The sequence below is a fragment of the Phaenicophaeus curvirostris genome, chromosome 4 (genome assembly GCF_032191515.1).
Source record: "Phaenicophaeus curvirostris isolate KB17595 chromosome 4, BPBGC_Pcur_1.0, whole genome shotgun sequence".
NCBI lineage: Eukaryota > Metazoa > Chordata > Aves > Cuculiformes > Cuculidae > Phaenicophaeus > Phaenicophaeus curvirostris.
In genome coordinates this window covers 21,792,699-21,809,807 of record NC_091395.1, presented here as the reverse complement: position 1 = coordinate 21,809,807, position 17,109 = coordinate 21,792,699, and the positions used below count along the sequence as shown (strand labels likewise).

The 17,109-nt window shown below is 45.6% G+C and overlaps 2 protein-coding genes across 3 annotated transcripts in view; both read right to left on the bottom strand.

Annotated features, from left to right (window-relative positions):
- Positions 1–9,990, bottom strand: part of SLC20A2 (solute carrier family 20 member 2) — a 59,337-nt gene extending 49,347 nt beyond the window's left edge. Inside the window, exon 1 of one of the 2 annotated variants that reach the window (XM_069855492.1) lies at positions 9,910–9,990. The gene's annotated coding sequence lies outside the window, so the exon portion shown is untranslated. Of the gene's footprint in view, positions 1–7,643; positions 7,726–9,909 lie in introns of those variants that run through there. The other variant, XM_069855494.1, reaches the window with a different exon arrangement.
- A 2,294-nt stretch (positions 9,991–12,284) lies between these two features.
- SMIM19 (small integral membrane protein 19) lies at positions 12,285–15,633 on the bottom strand. Its single transcript, XM_069855501.1, has 3 exons — positions 15,472–15,633; positions 15,230–15,360; positions 12,285–13,215 (listed from the first exon to the last, which is right to left on the bottom strand). Exons 1-3 carry the CDS (start codon positions 15,612–15,614, stop codon positions 13,145–13,147), a joined length of 345 nt encoding a protein of 114 aa, XP_069711602.1. The 5' UTR covers positions 15,615–15,633; the 3' UTR covers positions 12,285–13,144.
- Between the last annotated feature and the right edge of the window lie 1,476 nt (positions 15,634–17,109).

Sequence of the window (17,109 nt, the reverse complement as noted above, 5' to 3'; positions counted from 1 at the left end):
CAAAATTGATTTCAAGTGCAAAGCAGCAACTATCTAATCCACAAACAAAAACTACAGCAATATTCTGCTCTTCCTCAAACAAGTTTGAAGCCACGATTATATTAAAGACACAGATGTGAGGGGATTTTTCAACTTCCAAGCAGATATGCAAAGTTACAATCCAGGGGTGCAGGTAAATGAATAAGCAAGCAAACTACGTGACGTTTGCGCAGCGTCCTCTCAAATCCTGCAATCCCTTCTAGAAAGTCTGGGTCTACATCTCCCTCTTCTTTACTCATGTTCTTCTCGCATGGCTTGGTCTCAGAAACTTTCCATGCCTGTAACGGAAACTTGAGCCAACTTCTTAAATGTATGATTTCTTCATCTCCACTCATCATCCACTTCTGTTTCTGAGAAGCTCCTCATCATGACACCTGTATCTTAAGAAGCAAAACAGGAAACATCACAGGGATGAAGCAAGGAAAGATGAATAATAATATGCCTCTGTGTCTTTAATAAAATCCCAACTTTCATTCAAGTTCCTTTTAGGAAATATAAGTTCCTTTCACAAAAGCAAAGTTTCACCCAACTAGGTATGTAAACATCACGTACCAAAATTGGGGTAACCAATAAAATCTCCCTATCTGCACCTTCATTCCTGACATGATGAGCAGGAAAAATCCTGTACTGGCTAGCCTTACACACTGTGCAAAACATTACCAGCTGCCAAGCTTGCAGAACTGGTCTATGGCAGCCAGCTCAACTAGAAGAAATTACTGATCCATCCACTAACTTACCCGGTACTGAAAACAATGCAAGTTTTCTTTACCCAGGACCCATTTGTCCAAGTAGAGCTCTAGCCCACACCTGAGATGAAATATAAAGATGTAAACCTGTCTACTACTTCCATTAAGTGCTCCTTAATCTACACAAATTCCAAAATATATTTGCATTTTCACACATTTATCAGGTACCAGAGGAGACGTTTCCTCTGCATTACAGCAGTTTAATAACAAGGTGACAAAAGCCTAAGGTATTTTCACTGTGTCTTTGTCCTCAAAATCATGTCATAAAATTTGGGGATAGGGTGGAGGGGGCTTGCCTATCTGTTTCTGCCATCCAAAACTTGGAATCAAGCAGGTCCAAAGCCAAAACCAGCATTGTTCAGAGTCTAACAACCAAGAGGCAGAAGGATGGCTCATCCTCAAAATGGAGACACAGCCATCTTGCATCCAAACAACAGCCCAAAAATATTTGCATGTCATGTGACTTTGCAGGATCACTGAAAAAGAGGGTGCAGAAGAAGTGATCTCTGCAGCCTCCCCAGCCTTGAAGCCTTCAGGGCACATAAGCAGGCACCAAAACCATTCTGCCACCCAGCTTTCAGTGAGACAATAGACTGAAAGCAGTTTTATCTCTGCTTTTGAGAGTTAAGGCCATCTTTAAATAAACATTCACACCAAAATCTCTTCCTAACAGAGGCAGAGCAGATCCTACCACTTATCAGCTCCCATCTCAGATTCTCAGAATTCCACCTCCTTGTCTGAAATCCTCCTTTCTTCGGCAAGAAGAATTTGCCAAAAATTTGCCAGCAGTATGCCCCATATGCAGGGCACACTCCACTCCGAAAAGACAGCATAGTCCTTTGCCAGCTCCTCCCTGTGAAATGACAGACCCTGTTCCAGCTCTCTTAAAGGTAGAAACGAGGGATAGCTGTAGGGACAGAGTACCATCCAAGCACAGAAAGTCTAGGCTTTGGTTCTTGCATAATGCAGTAGTCGTCGGCCGGAGAAGTCCTCTGACAACGCTCTGGGTATTGCAGAAACAATAGCTGTTAAGTAACCGAACAGAAATGCATTTGCTGTACAGGGATTATATGTCAAAGGAAAAGACATACTCCCTCAATTCTAAACTCTTGATGAAGCCCTGACCCTCAAAAGCGCTAAAGGAGCTAAACAGTACTAAAAGCCCGTGTCTCAGTGATCACGCCTGTTATTAAGAAACATGCTGTTGCTTACTTGAAAAAGGCAACTATGACAGATTTCAAGATCTTACAGGGCACAAAAGTCGAGGCAGCCACACATGTGTCATCAGCAGGACATCCAGAATGTGTCCAGGCATCGTCCAATTATTTCATATCACAGTGATCCATAATCTTTTATCATGATGTCTACTGATAATAATAATAATGATAATAATATCATTGCAAAAAACAGAAACCACAATTTCACAGTTCCATAATCATAAAACCATATTCTCTCAGAGAACCAGAAATTAACTGCAGACAAGTAATTCAATTTATTATTGACATCCTCATGCATTAATCAGATGTCTACACTCAGCATTTGCACCATATAGATTCTGAGACATTAAGGCTGCTCACTGTTGCATGCAGAAAGCGAACTGCAGAAAAATATTAATAATTGTCAAAAAGATCCGACGCTGGCTTTCACCTGAAACAACCGAGGAATTTTCAGTTTTCTTTTGAAGAGACAATCTACTGGCAAGCTGATATTTGCAATTAATCTTCATAGCAGCCAACACCGGCAGAATTTTGTAGCTCCGTAACAAAACACAGAAATCTCCAAGACTGTTAACTCAATTACAGTATTTTGGCAAGGAAGCCTTTCCTTCATACCTTGAGGAAAGTCTTAAGATTGAACACTGCATGTTTTAAAGGCACACATGCCTCTATTTGGTGTAACTGTTTATGCACCTCATTTGTTTGAGAGGAAAAGCATTCCGCAGCAACTTGCTTGCAAGACTGATATATTCCTTGTTTCCCAAGGAAACAATATTTCCATAACCACACTAACTGTACCATTCACAGAAACATAAATTATAAGGCAAATTTAAACCTAATCTGATGGAAAAAGATAAAGATTTCACCGGGGCTTTACTCCTACAACAGGCTTGCAGAATAAATAACCAAGGCAGTGCCCTGAGCAACGTGCTTGGTTCACAAACATCAGGGAAATATCATGTTTTAATTAAATATACCCAAGAACTATGGGGTGGCAAGAGGCTGCTCAGATACCGTGCTGCTGGGAAAATCCAGGATGCTAACAATAGATACTGCTGTAGTAATGGACAGAAAGAAGGGAAGATGCTTAAGGAACTGCAGTGCCACCAAAACTGAGAAAGGTGCAGGAAATACTCTTTTTTGCAAGTTCAGCTGCTCACAGGGCTATGTCTTAATCTATGGAACAATACAGCAATGCCTTGTGTGCCCACCACAGCTCCATCTTTACAAAGGCGGCTGCTGACCTGTTAGCAGGCACTTCTCAGGATTCCTTAAAGGTCAACAATTATAATCTTTCACCTAGGAGAAACTAGAAAAGTAGACAAACACTGCAGTACAGGTGGCCACAGAAAACCTTAAAAACACAAAATATGCTTCTCAATCTCTTTCAACAAGGTCCTACCCAGGCAAGGTATGCTAACCATTGCCACAACAGGTCTGATTGCTGATCCACCTGTTTGAGAATCCTGCCTCCTGTGATCCTGACCAGATGCTTTAGAAGGTGGAACAGCTTGGGTAGTGAACAATGATGTAATTCACCCAAAGGGGAAATTCCTTCCTGACCTCATCAATTAGCATGAAGGTTTATATGCCTAATTTATTTTTAATCCTATTTACTGCAACTCTGGATGCTGTCATTATATATATAAATGTCCAGGTCTGCTTGGAATCTGACTAAACTTTTGGCCTCGATAATATCATGTGATATAATTACGCCAGGTTTCAAATGCACTGATTTTCAATTTCATTTAAACATCCCTTTGTTCTTGCACCACGGGAAATAGTGCAGTTACTAACCACCTCCTTTCCTCTTCCAAAGGCTCCAGCCTGGCTTGCAGCATAAGCTCCCATGCCATACTGTGCTCTGTTACAGAGCAGGAATATAATCGAAGGGCCTTTAAGGCAGTAACTTAGAAACTTCTACCAGTTATCCAGCAACATTTCCACAGGCTAAACTGCTGGAATCTGCTGGAAGCTGGCAGCTCCAGTAAAATTTCACCAGGCCCTACCCTTTGCCGGATCTTGCAAGCTTGCTTTTCGGTTGTTTTCCACTCCAGAGCTGCCACCCTTCCAAGCAAACTGTTCTGCCCTGTGTTGTGCTCTTTGAACCCCTCTTAGATTCTGATAAATTTAGTTATAAAACAACAGACAAGCAGAGTATCTTGCCCGGCTGTTCAAGGTCACACAGGAACCCCTCCCTCTGAGCAACAAATTCCCCTCTCATCTTCATGCCTACAGCATCCAACCAATCAAAACCAATCCCATTTTGCTCTTGGCTGACGTTCCTGTGGGCTGCAGGTTTCTCTGTACAATAACTTCAGCCTGCATTGTTACTTATGGATAAGCTCATGACGTATTCATCATCATAATTATATTATGCCAAGTACTTAGTACATCTCCAGTGTGATTAGTCACTGCCTTCTTCACTTACATACTGCTTGCAAGAAGCATTAAGGTATAAAACCACACCTTCATTTAAGAAAAGTTGGCTGAAAAGAAAAATATAACGATGTATGCAAGCAGCAGACAAGGAAGGGAGACTCTTAAAGCAAACTCGAGGTTCTGGATCCTCTCCTCTCTCCAAAACACAGTCCAAAAACATAGTACCTATTTGGGCTGGATTTTCTTCTCCCAGCCTCTGGAGCTAAAACTTTGGACCTAAGGCCACAGGTTCTTAATCTCAAAGTCTTTAGGAGAGAAAGAGTAGGTCTGGCTGATATCTCATGGGTACATGGTCCCCAAGGGAGACAACAGAGCTTTTACAGCATCTGTGAGAAACACCACACAGCCATCACTGTTTCACCACAAGTGTTTTGATTACAGGCTTGGAATTGGTGAATTCTGGCAAAAGGATGCTTCTTTGCCTCGATCAAAAAGCAAATTACACCATTTCATCCTTCTTTAGAAGGATATTCAGGGAAGTAAATGGTCAAGAGAGAACTACTGTCCCAGCCTGCGATCAATAAACAAAGGGAGCTCTCTGATGATCAAAATAACACTAACAGAACTGGTAACAGACACCACTTTGCCAACTTTTAGCTCATTAAATAATTAACCACATGCAGCGTTTTTTCTCTATTTGAGTACCAATTAGAGTCAATAAAATCAAAGGTCTCATAATGGCATTTAAACTGTCCTATTGTATCCTCCTCAGTGACCTCTCCATGCTGCTGCTCTCCATGCAGCAGTCTTAGAAGCTCTGTTCAAGAGCGATAACCTTATACTTTCTTTCTAAGAGACCATAAACACTCCCATTTTTCTGTCTCACGTGTGTAAAGATGACATACCTAACTGAATACTTCTACAATGCTCTTAGGCAATGCTCAAAGAGCGATCCAAGCCACAAGTTTCAGAGCACTGCCATACCAGCATCTCCAGGACCTCTGATCAGCCATCAAGTGGTTTGCCTTTGGCATTTCAGGATTTGCTGAGGTTGAAAGAGAAGCCAGTAATGACAGAGAATAATTCTCCCATCAGCAGTGGCAAAAGTCATCTTGGAGCCACTGAGTGCAATGCTTTCACTACTTTTGGGTCGTTACTGAATATGAAGTCAAAAAGATGTGAAGTTCTCCGTTTGTCACACATAAAACCAAAGTTTGGGTAGGGAAATCTAACAGACTCAAAGGTATTTTTGGCTCCTAGAATTCTCAATCTGTTGCGCTAAAATTAGCTTTAAACTAATGTGCAATACAAGCAGTACATACTTTGCCTAAGAAAAAATGCACTGGCCACTTACAGATCATGTGAACTCGGTTATTTAGTTGAGCTAAGAACAACAATTATTCCAAGCTTTATCTGACTGTAGATTTGGATCTATTTAGCAATGCCACTGCCACACATGCATGATGAGCCTCAGCTCATGACCAAAGCAAGAGAAAGTTCCTGCAATCGATGGCTGCTACCATGTAGCAAGATGGTCACGAAGAAAAGGGATGAGATTGAAAAAGCCTCTGCCTCTAGCCTTCTGTCCCTGTCACTGAAAAGAAAAAGCAAGTTGCCTTCTTCTATCAGACCAAACCTTCCTTCCATGTTATAATACAAAGAAATCAGATGTCTTCACCTATCACTCCCTGATGTCCTTCAACCAAAGCTATGGAAGATTATACTCTTACTTTTTTTCCTCCTTTAAGCTTTTCATAAAACAGGGATCCCTAAATTCTGCTCTGTGTTTACAACCGATGTCAGAGAAGTTGGTTCTAATATTGCTCATCAGATCATACACAACGATCTGAGCAACGGCAAAATAGAGATGTTTAAACGTACGGAGTACTCTGTACTGGGTAAAGTTCACAGCAGCTGTTCGAGCCCCAGAAAGACATCTGAGAGGAGCGCCATAAATAACGAGATCACATGGAGTCTCCCATTGCACAACCAACATACATCTTTCCTTCTCAGGAATTTATGATTCACACCCTATGCTGTCAGTCAAGAGCGTATTACATACTATGTTTTCAGGATGATCCAGAGGATATTTTGGAAAGTAATACAGCCCTCCTGACAGCTAAGTCTCTTCAAAATACTCATTCCATTCCATTACTAAAAAAGACAAATGTTTCTATAATCTTGTCCAAAACAGCGGTCTTTCTCAGGAGCGAGCTATAGATCCACACGTGCCCTGTACACATCATGGATGTCTAAAATCAGATCCAGCAAGTCTGACAGCTTGACGAAAACTGAAGAGGACTACTCCTTCACAGACTCAGGATATAAGACTTTTTTCAGATGTGAAAATGTAAGATATTTTCTCAGACTCTGATTTCAGCAAACCCCTAATTTGAGCAGCAAGATTTTAAATTCGTTTTACTGTCAGAATTAAAACCCAGTTCTCCTAAAGTATCTCACTCCTAGGCCTCTGCAAGGGGAGAATCGCATTTCAAAGCAGTGCCTAGCTATAATTGAGAAAGACGATACATGGTTCTTTTATAACATTGAGAATTTTTTTTTTCTTTTTCTGGACTTTCGCCACAAATTGCTTTCGAGGGCTTGGTTCAGAAATTCCAAATTCAGTTTATTGTTTTTCTCATTGACAGCTAACTCCTTTTAGCAATTCTGTTAATCTTGGACTTTGGAGATATTTTTCTTAAAGTAACGCCCAGAGTTTAGTTATTCCATAAAAAGATCAGGAATTATTTTTATTAAAGTAACACCCAAAGCTTAGACATTCCTTGCAAAAATCCAGCAAAGCACCTTCATTCTTAAAAAGGTTCTTAGCCTCTTCCTTGTAAAGATTTCAGAGACAAGTGAGCACTGAGATGTTTTATTGGCTTTTTTTTTTTCCAGACTAGGAAAAAAAGGGTATTAAGATAGGATTTTTCTTGCCTAAAAAAATCCTGAGCCTTCTGCTCTTGACAGGACGTGGGGTTTTTTTTCCCTCCTCTCTTCTTGTCTTCTGTCACAGAAGAAGTGCCAATTTCCACTCCCTGACTTCAGATTTCTCACGAGGCATCTGTGCTGCCTTTGGGGAGTTCTGCCAGCAGTCAGTATCTCTGGTCATATTCAGTACATGTTCCTTAGCCAGGAGGGAGTCCGGTGCACCCAGGCAGCACCAATTTCTGATGGAACTTGTTAGACAAGAAACTTGTTCTTAACCCTTAGCGCTCATGCCATAACAGAAACAATGCTGCAAAGTAAAGGATCTTACCTCCATTCTCAGGGGCCTGAGGCACTGAAACCTTCTGCTCTTCAATGGCAAAGCTCTCTCAAGGACAAGAGCAAGTGCTGCCTTTTTGTCTGAGCAACTACATTAATAAAGTAGGTGACATCACACAGGTTCCTTACTATGGCTAATACACAGTTTAAGTGTTCGAAGAGGAAAGGGGATGCCTTTTGATCACTACTTCCAATTCAGAGCGCAAGCGACCACGACTGAAGTGTGTGCTTTGTCAGCATGCCTCCTCCAAACACTACTGCTCTTTAGGCATAACAGACCAAAGATGTCATGGAGTTAATAACACGTTCTCTAACAAGGTGCTTCTTCACTGTTGAAGGCAGCACGTAGTGACAATTTTTAATCTCTTTAATGTAGAAATTAGGGTTGGGGCAAATTCTTTTCAGTTCCTCCAAAAGCGAGGCAACATACCCACCTTCCTCTCTGCCGCGTGTATAATTTCAGCTTGCTCAACAGCAGCGGCACTCCTGAGTTCAAGAGGACTTTAAAAGGAGTGACTATGCTCACGGAAGTAAACTAATGTGAATAAACTGCCCAGGCAACAAAGAGACATTCCAGAGCCCTGTGCTGTCACCAGGCTTTTGGCCAATGCTGCTTAACCTTATATGCAAAATGTAAATTACAAAAATATTCATCATGGATGAGAATATTCTCAATGAATAATTTTGCACTGCGCTGAAAAAGTTTGTCCACGAGCCATCCTCTGATGAAGGCACTGGGATCTTCTCATTTTCAGAGCTTCTACTAGCATCAGCAATACAAGTGGTTCGGCAAAGGTTTCCCCGTGCAGGTCGTCTTGATGGATCAGGCAGTTTTGTAAGGGAAGTTTGAGAGCCAGTTTAGTACCACCTGAGCATCATACTGCTGAAATTCATCATTCTTACGGCTAAAAAGGCACCGTGGCAGCTGCTCCAGGCTATGTCCTCATCTGGGCTCAGCTGGCCGGTCAGTACTATCCAGGCCTGTAACACTGGACTGAAACTCAAAGTGTGTATGGCACGGAGGAAGATATTTTCACTACAAGGCCCACACAGTTTACATCTTCATCCTTAAACAGAGCCACACTTGTAGCTTAGAAATATTTAAGACCTTCTTGAGTCTTGTCACAGAATTTATTAAGATCTGAAAAGCTTTGATCTTCTGTGTAGCACTGAGAGAAAACCTAGACACCCACATTTTAGACATGAGGAGAGTGAAAGCTTTTCCACCCCTTAACAGAAGATTACAGCTTTCACATAAGATTGTAGTGTCACGGTTGTAACTTCATCTGAAGACAAAGATTTTACTGTTTGGCAGCTCCCACGGGCGTAACAGAGCGGTCAGATTTGCAAAAACAACTAAATTATAATTGAGAGCAACTTGTCAGCACTTTTTTTGCAGGACCTTATAGATGCAAAGTTCTGACTGCTTTTTAAGCCTTCCCTCGCATGCTCTATGTGATTAGACACCACTAAACCTACACACCATAACCCCTTTCCAAACGATATCGGGTAAGCTAGAAAGATTTGCCTCCGTACAGCATTCTCAAAACCAAACACGACTAAAGGTAACTTCGGCACAGTATTTTTAAAGGCCACAACCTTTTCCCATCCGAGACATCTGATAACTCAGCATGAACCAAGTTCCACAAGAGAGCGAAAATCCATTCCCATGCCCGACTACTGCGAACGGATTATTGTCTCTGTCCTATCTGCCTCTGCTCTCAGGCACCGACTTTTTTATGATCAATTAATGGAAGAGTTCTTCTTCTACGTAAAACACTGTGAATTAACGGGCAAGAACCACCGCAGAAGCCTCAGGTGCCATGTCAGGGGCTGCCTGCGCCTTCCGAGCTGAAGCTGAAATAGAAAAACCTTGACCGAAGGGCTTTTTAGTTCTGCTGGGACAGAACTCCCGGGGCTGCGCTGAGGTCGAGGGCAGCGAGCCACGAGGCCTTCGCCTCTTCCAGCGGGCGAGGAGAGGCTGATCCCGCTTCTCCTTCAAACCGCTGCGCCTCGGGATTCCCAAGCGCTCCCAGCTCGGCTGAGAGGAGAACCGGGTGATCCCATCCCCGTCCCCTCCCCCCGGCCATGCGGCTCTGGGTTGGCTGAACCGGGAGGGACCGGCGGGGTGGGGGTTAGGGGGCTGCTCCCGGTGCGGCGGCGGGAGGCGGAGGACAAAGACACCCACACACACAACCCCCCCAGCCCCGGACCCGGCGGGGGCGAGGCCGGGGCCCCCCGCGCGCGGCCCCACTCACCGCCCGGCGGGCGCCCTCGCGGCGGCGGCGGAAGCGGCACCCGGCGCGTCCCGGAAGCGGAAGTAGGAGACGGAAGCGAGGGCGGGGGAAAGGGAGGAGGTGGACGCTGGGCGCGCTGATGGGGGCGAATCGCGTCTCTGACTCGGTGTGGAGGCGGGGGAAGCGGCATGCTCTGTCAGGCCTGCGGGCGCGGGGCAGCGAGCCCTGTGACAGGTCGTGGAAGCGCTTGGCTGGAAAAGGCCTTTGAGTTGGACCGTCGAGAGCGAGCGCACCTGCCCGCCACTAACCCGCGTCCCTGAGCACTTCATCTACCCGGCTTTTGAATCGCTCCAGGGATGGGGACTCAACCGACCACGTGGGCAGCTGTGACAGTGCCCAGGAACCCAATCACAGAATCACTAGGTTGGAAAAAACCTCTTGGATCATTGATTCCAACCATTCCTATCTACCACTAAACCACGTCTCCGAGTACCTCATCTACCCATCTTTTAAATACTTCCAGGGAAGGTGACTCAACCACCTCCCTGGGCAGCCTGTTCCAGTGCCCAATGACCCTTTCTGTGAAAAATTTTTTCCTAATGTCCAGCCTGAACCTCCCCTGGCGGAGCTTGAGGCCATTCCCTCTTGTCCTGTCCCCTGTCACTTGGGAGAAGAGACCAGCACCCTCCTCTCCACAACCTCCTTTCAGGTAGTTGTAGAGAGCAATAAGGTCTCCTCTCAGCCTCCTCTTCTCAAGGATAAACAACCTCAGTTCCTTCAGTCACTCCTCGTAAGACTTGTTCTCCAGCTCCTTTACCAGCTCCATTTTCCCTGAGCACCTCGTCTACCTGTCTTTATAATAAAATCGCTCAGGGACGTGGTTTATTGGTTGATAGGAATGGTTGGACTCAATGATCCTGGAGGTCTTTTCCAACCTAGTGATTCTGTGATTACTCTTCTCTGGACACGCTCCAGAGCCTCAACATCCTTCTTGTAGCAAGGGGCCCAGAACTGAACACAGTATTTGAGGTGCAGTCTCACCAGTGCCGAGTACAGAGGGAGAATAACCTCCCTGGACCTGCTGGTCACACCGTTTCTGATACAAGCCAAGATGCCATTGGCCTTCTTGGCCACCTGGGCACACTGCTGGCTCATGTTCAACCAGCATCCCCAGGTCCTTTTCCACCAGGTAGTTTTCCTGTAGCGCTGCATGGGCTTGTTGTGTCCTAAGTCTGGATTTCCATCAATTATGTACAACAAAACAAGAGCTGCATACAAAATGTATTTCCCACTTACATGCACAAGTTCTCCTAGAAATCTTATGCATTTTCTATTACTTTTCAAGGTCTAATTTTAATGCTGTTGTTATGAACTTTGCAGCAGCCAAAACTCTTGCTGTTTCAGAACTGGCTCCAGCTCTGCCTGACCTTGCATTTGAGAGAGAGAAAGGGTGCAAACAGAGGTGATTACAGATGACACATCTGTTCAGCACAGATCAGGTTGAACACAAGACATTACCATCTTCAAAGAATTAAGTTTCTTGAAAAACTCTGAAAGAAAACACATTGTCAGAGGGGTATTCTGTCTAACTTTCAAAAATAGTTACTTAGATAAACTTTACTTTCGCTTAAATCAAGATATTCCACCTTTTTTTTGTAATAGTAACTACTTCTTGTACCACCAGGTAAAAGCTGCTGAATAGCAGTGAGACAGTGCAGGGGCTCAGTTTCTGCAGCCAGGGTAATGCAGGAAGGCAAAGGCAACGGGAGGCTGCCAGCAAGCCCTGGGTCCTCCCTGTCCTCCCTCCTCCCTGTCACTGTGTGGGAGCAGCGCTTCCTCCTGCCAGCCCCGGCCCTGCTGGTTGGGCTGCCGCTTCCCTTGGTTACATGCAGGGACACTGATAAAAGGGGCCAAGGACACGGGTGCAAGGCTTTCCCCAAACGAACCTCTCTAACGGGGCAAACCCGCTTTGCCACCTCCTGCCATGGTCCCTGCAGCCCACATCCCCTGATACTGTACCTACACACAGTAATGACAGATAATTTCCATCTAATAAACAAAATATAGTGAACAAAGTCAAGTTTACTCATACCTGAATGGGACCACAGTGCTGTTTACCACTGCCACAAGGCTTGCACAGAATTGGAAAAAAACCCTCTTGCTGGGCACATGCACTGAGCTCTCCATGCTGTTTCACAGAATCACTAGGTTGGAAAAGACCTCCAGGATCATCGAGTCCAACCATTTCTATCAACCACTAAACCATGTCTCTGAGCATCTCATCCACCCATCTTTTAAATACCCGTCTTTGAAATAACATTTGTTAGCGTTCCATTCACCAGGCAGCCCATACAAGTCACGCAACATCAGGAAACACAGCACAATACCTCTTCAAGTAGTTTTCATGATTAGAGGCTTTTATTTAGGAGTAATTTCTGCAGTATCCTTTTATTTAACTGATTTTGTGATTTACCTAGGAAGAAAAAAGTAACTGGGGTGCGATGTCTCTTCAGGACAAGCCAATATCTCTTCTGGATAAGCTGTGACCTTTCTGTTAATGCACATCTTGATAGACAGTCCTATTCTTCAAAGCAATTTGACTAAATAAAGCTAATCACCTTATCTATTAACATTATAGTACTGGTTTTAAGTGTCTTCTAGATGGGCAATTCACTGTGTACTTCTCAAAGTCTCTCCAGGAAAGGTTCCTGGTATTGCAGGCAACCCCCATATAAACACAGAGAGCAGGCTCTTTCTGCACTAGCCCCAGAGGCACTCTCGGCTCTCAAAGCTGGGCACCTTCACTGGGCAGTAAGGCCACAGTATCTTCATTCACATTTACTGAACACATTCAGCAAATTCAACAATGCATGACCACGGAACAAAAGGGTTTCCAGGCAGACAGGTACTGTCCTGCTTTCTCTAGGGTGCATTTACCAGAGAAGGTAGGAGCTGATTTCCAAGGTGTTGACAGAGAAATAGTTTAAAACATTGGTATGACTGCACTTCTCTATCCTCAGAAGTTTCTCTGAGCAGGTCTGCCCTGTGTTGGGTACCTTCATGCCAAATGTTTCAGTAGGCACTACATTTACTTCACTAGGCTCAGAGAAAAGCTACCAAGAACCAAGTGTTTAGGAAAGCCTCCTTCCTTTTCCCCTTGCCTTCAGCTATGTATCAGTTAAGAGGCATGTAAATAGCTCCATACTGACTCTTATCATCAGCACTGAAAATATATCCTGAGAAGCAACCGTGGGCTTCATTCCACTGAGAGCTGTACGCTTTCAGTCTGTTTTGGTGGCTGCTGCTGTTGCTGTTCATACTTCCTTGCTGAAAAAAAGAAACATCAATCAACACCAATTATACCATTTATTATATACATGTATATGTGTATGCATGTATACACAACTATATATACATGTATAAAGACAATTACAATCGAAAAATAGACTTAAGATTAGAGAATGTCATTTCACCACTTAGGTCACACAAGGGGAAGTTTCAGTCACCATATGGAATTTGTCCTTTAGCGTATGGCCTTGGAAAGGCTGAACAGTTGGGTCATAGCAAAACGCCACTAAATTAATGGCAGAGAACTATGATTCTATTCAGGTTCTTTCATTAAAAAACTAAATTAAAAATTAAAGACTATGGCTTCAGAAGTACTATTACAGATGACCAGAATGACTCATTAGTCACACAGTTGACCTCCACACATCACCCATCTCCCCCACAATAGACAAGCCACAAGTTAACAACTACACTGACTTCAAAATGAATGTGGTTAGCAAGGCAAAGGGAGATCAAAGAGTTGTGTGCAGTGGAACGAACACCAATGAATGAACACCAGCAGGCATTCTTCTGTAGGGAGCACATTGGGTTTTTTGTTCCAACAGAATGCAATGGCCTGGTTTAAGAATCTTTATGCCACATCTCTGCGCTTAAAAGGTGGTTTCAACTCATTAAGTGTTTCTGGGCTATACTCCCTCTAGGCATGCATGAATGGCAGATATGAACCATGCACAGGTGTTTCTCTGAATAGGACCTCTGGAATATCAAAGGCGTGGGGCTCTTTCCTACCTCCATCTTTAACATTAAGATGGGAGCAGCACCACTCATAGGTAGAGTAACATTCTCATAAATAAATGAGACTTTTACAAAGTCTCATTTATGAAACTTTTACAAAGTTGAACTACTTCTGATTCAACAGTCCACTAAGCTTTCATAAATCCATCCATGTTTTCACATTATCCAGACAACCTAGCTCTTTTTAACATCAAATTTGGATTTATTTTGACAGCTAGAAGAGAATGGCACGTCTGCTCCTTTGCTCCGCACTTCTCAACACCTATACCCCATGACCTGCACTACCAAAGCCCTGTTCATGGCACCAAAGGACCAGGGCCCCCACAGTGGGCACAGAGGCATGCTTGAGGTCACCCCTATAGTAATGTCCTGAAGTGATACTGAAAATGCTGGCAAGTCAACTCTGTAAGGCTTGTTTTGGAGTTTTATAAAGCAACCATCCTTTATCAAGCCTGGACAACATGAGGCAGTGATCTCCATCAGTTGTGTGCAGCCAGACAAGAGCTGTTACAGGATGTACAGGCATATAGATAAGTTTTCCCAGAAATCTCATGCATATCCTATTACTTTATAAGGTCTAATTTTAATGTTATTATGAACTTCACAACAATCAAAATTCTTGCCAATTTGGAGCTAGCTCCAACTCTGCCTGACCTTGCCTTGGAGACAGACAGTCTACAAACAGGAGATTGCAGAAGAAGAGACACCCGTTCAGCTCAGATCATACTTTACACAAGATGTAAAGTTCAAAGGGGTTGTTCAGCCTTGAGAAGAGAAGGCTCCTTATAGCAACCTTTCAGTACGTGAAGGTGGTCTACAGGAAAGCTGGGGAAGGACTTTTTGCAGTGACAGGACTAGGGGCAATGGGTATAAACTGGAGAGGGGCAGATTTAGGTTAGACATAAGGAGGAATTTCTTCACGATGAGGGCAGTGAGGCACTGGCACAGGCTGCCCAGGGAAGCTGCGGCTGCCCCATCCCTGGAGGTGTTCAAGGCCAGGTTGGATGGGGCCTTGGGCTGCCTGATCTAGTGGGAGGTGTCCCTGCCCAGGGCAGGGGGCGGGACTGGATGGGCTTTAGGGTCCCTTCCAACTCAAACCATCCCGTGATTGTACGACTCAAAGAACGCTCAGCGTCTGGAAGAACACCGTCTAAAACAAAACACGCCGTCAGCGGGACAGCGTCCAACCCTCCGCGCACACAATTATTGAGACGTTCCGTCGCTCCTGTTCGGCTGAACTCGACCGGCCCGCACTCACCGATGGAGTACATCTCCAGCTGCTGCCGCAGGCGGATCTTCTTCAGGCCGCTGTAGAAGCCGGCGGGGGGCGGCGGGGGCCCGGCGGCGGCGGGCGGCAGCGCGAAGATGCGCAGGATCCTCCTCTTGTTCCTGCGGGGGCGGCACGAGGCGGTCAGGGGCGCACCGGGACAGACACACAACCCACCCCCCACCCCGGCCCTCCCCGGCCCTCCCCGTCCTGACCCCCGGCCCGGCCCTCACCGCCGCGCGTAGACCAGCAGCGCGAGGCTGGCCAGCACGGCCAGCAGGTACACGTTGGTGGCCTCGTTCCACGCCTCGTGCACCGAGTAGTCGATGGCGCCGCCGTCGCCCAGCGCCGCCGAGCCGCCCGCCGCCGCCGCCATGGGCAGCGCCCGCCCCGGAAGTGACGTCACGCGACGGGTCGGCACTCCCCCTTCCCCGCCGCCATCGCCGGGGAGGGAGGGCAGCGGCGGCCCTCCCGCTGCTACGGCAGGAGGAGGGTCTTTGATTTAAGCTAGAGTTAACTTTCATCTCGGTAACTGTGTTCTTTGAAATTCAGGCAGAATGTCCCTCTGAAAGTGTGTTTTCGTTCAGACGGTGTTTTTCCAGACAGTGCTCGTTCCTTGGAGATGCAACGTCCTGCAAGGTCGGGGCAATCCCCGATTTCAGTACGGGACGGGGATGATGCGATCGGGAGCTGCCCTGCAGAGAAGGACTTGGGGGTTGATGAGAAGCTCGACATGAGCCAGCAGTGTGCGCTCGCAGCCCAGAAGGCCAACTGTGTCCTGGGCTGCATCAGAAGAAGTGTGGCCAGCAGGTCGAGGGAGGTGATTCTGCCCCTCTACTCCTCTCTTGTGAGACCTCACCTGGAGTACTGTGTCCAGTTCTGGAATCCTCAACATAAGAAGGATATGCAGCTGTTGGAACAGGTCCAGAGGAGGGCTATAAGGATGATCCGAGGGGTGGAGCACCTTCCCTATGAGGACAGGCTGAGAGACTTGGTCTTGTTCAGCCTGGAGAAGAGAAGGCTCTGGGTGAGACATAGCGACCTTCCAGTACCTGAAGGGGCTACAAGAAAGCTGGGGAGGGACTGTTCACAAAGGCTTGTAGTTGTAGAAGGAGGGGCAATGGGTATAAACTGGAGGGGGGCAGATTTAGACTAGACAGTAGGGGAAAGTTCCTCATCATGAGGGTGGTGAGGCACTGGAACAGGTTTCCCAGGGAATCTGTGGCTGCCCCATCCCTGGAGGTGTTCAAGGCCAGGTTGGATGGGGCCTTGGGCCACGTGGTCTGGTGGGAAGTGTCCCTGCCCATGGCAGGAGGTTGGAACTGGATGATCTCTAAGGTCCCTTCCAACCCAAACTATTCTATGATTCCGTGGTAACATCCTGTGCTCAGTCTGATCTGTGCTGAACTGGTATCTCTTCTGCTGCAATCCCCCATGTTTGCAGCCTTTCCCCATCTCAAATGGTAAGGCAGAGCTGGAGCCAGCTCCAAATCAGCAACAGTTCTGACTGTTGTGAAGTTCGTAATAACATTAAAATCAGCCCTTGGAAAGTAATAGAATATGCACTACATTTCTGGGAAAAAATACCCACATGCCTATAAGTGGGAAATATATCCTGTCCCCAGCTCTTGTCTGGCTGCACATGATTGATGGGCATCACTGCTTGCTTTCTAAAACCCCAAAATGAGTCTTACAGAGTTGATTGGCCAGCATTTTTAGTATCAGTCCCAGAGGACTCAGTTTTGGGCCCCTCGCTACAAGAAAATCATTGAGGTGCTGGCGCATATCCAGAGAAGGGCAACAAAGCTGGTAAAGGATCTGGAGAACAAGTCTTATGAGAAGCAGCTAAGGGAACTGGGGTTGTTTAGCCT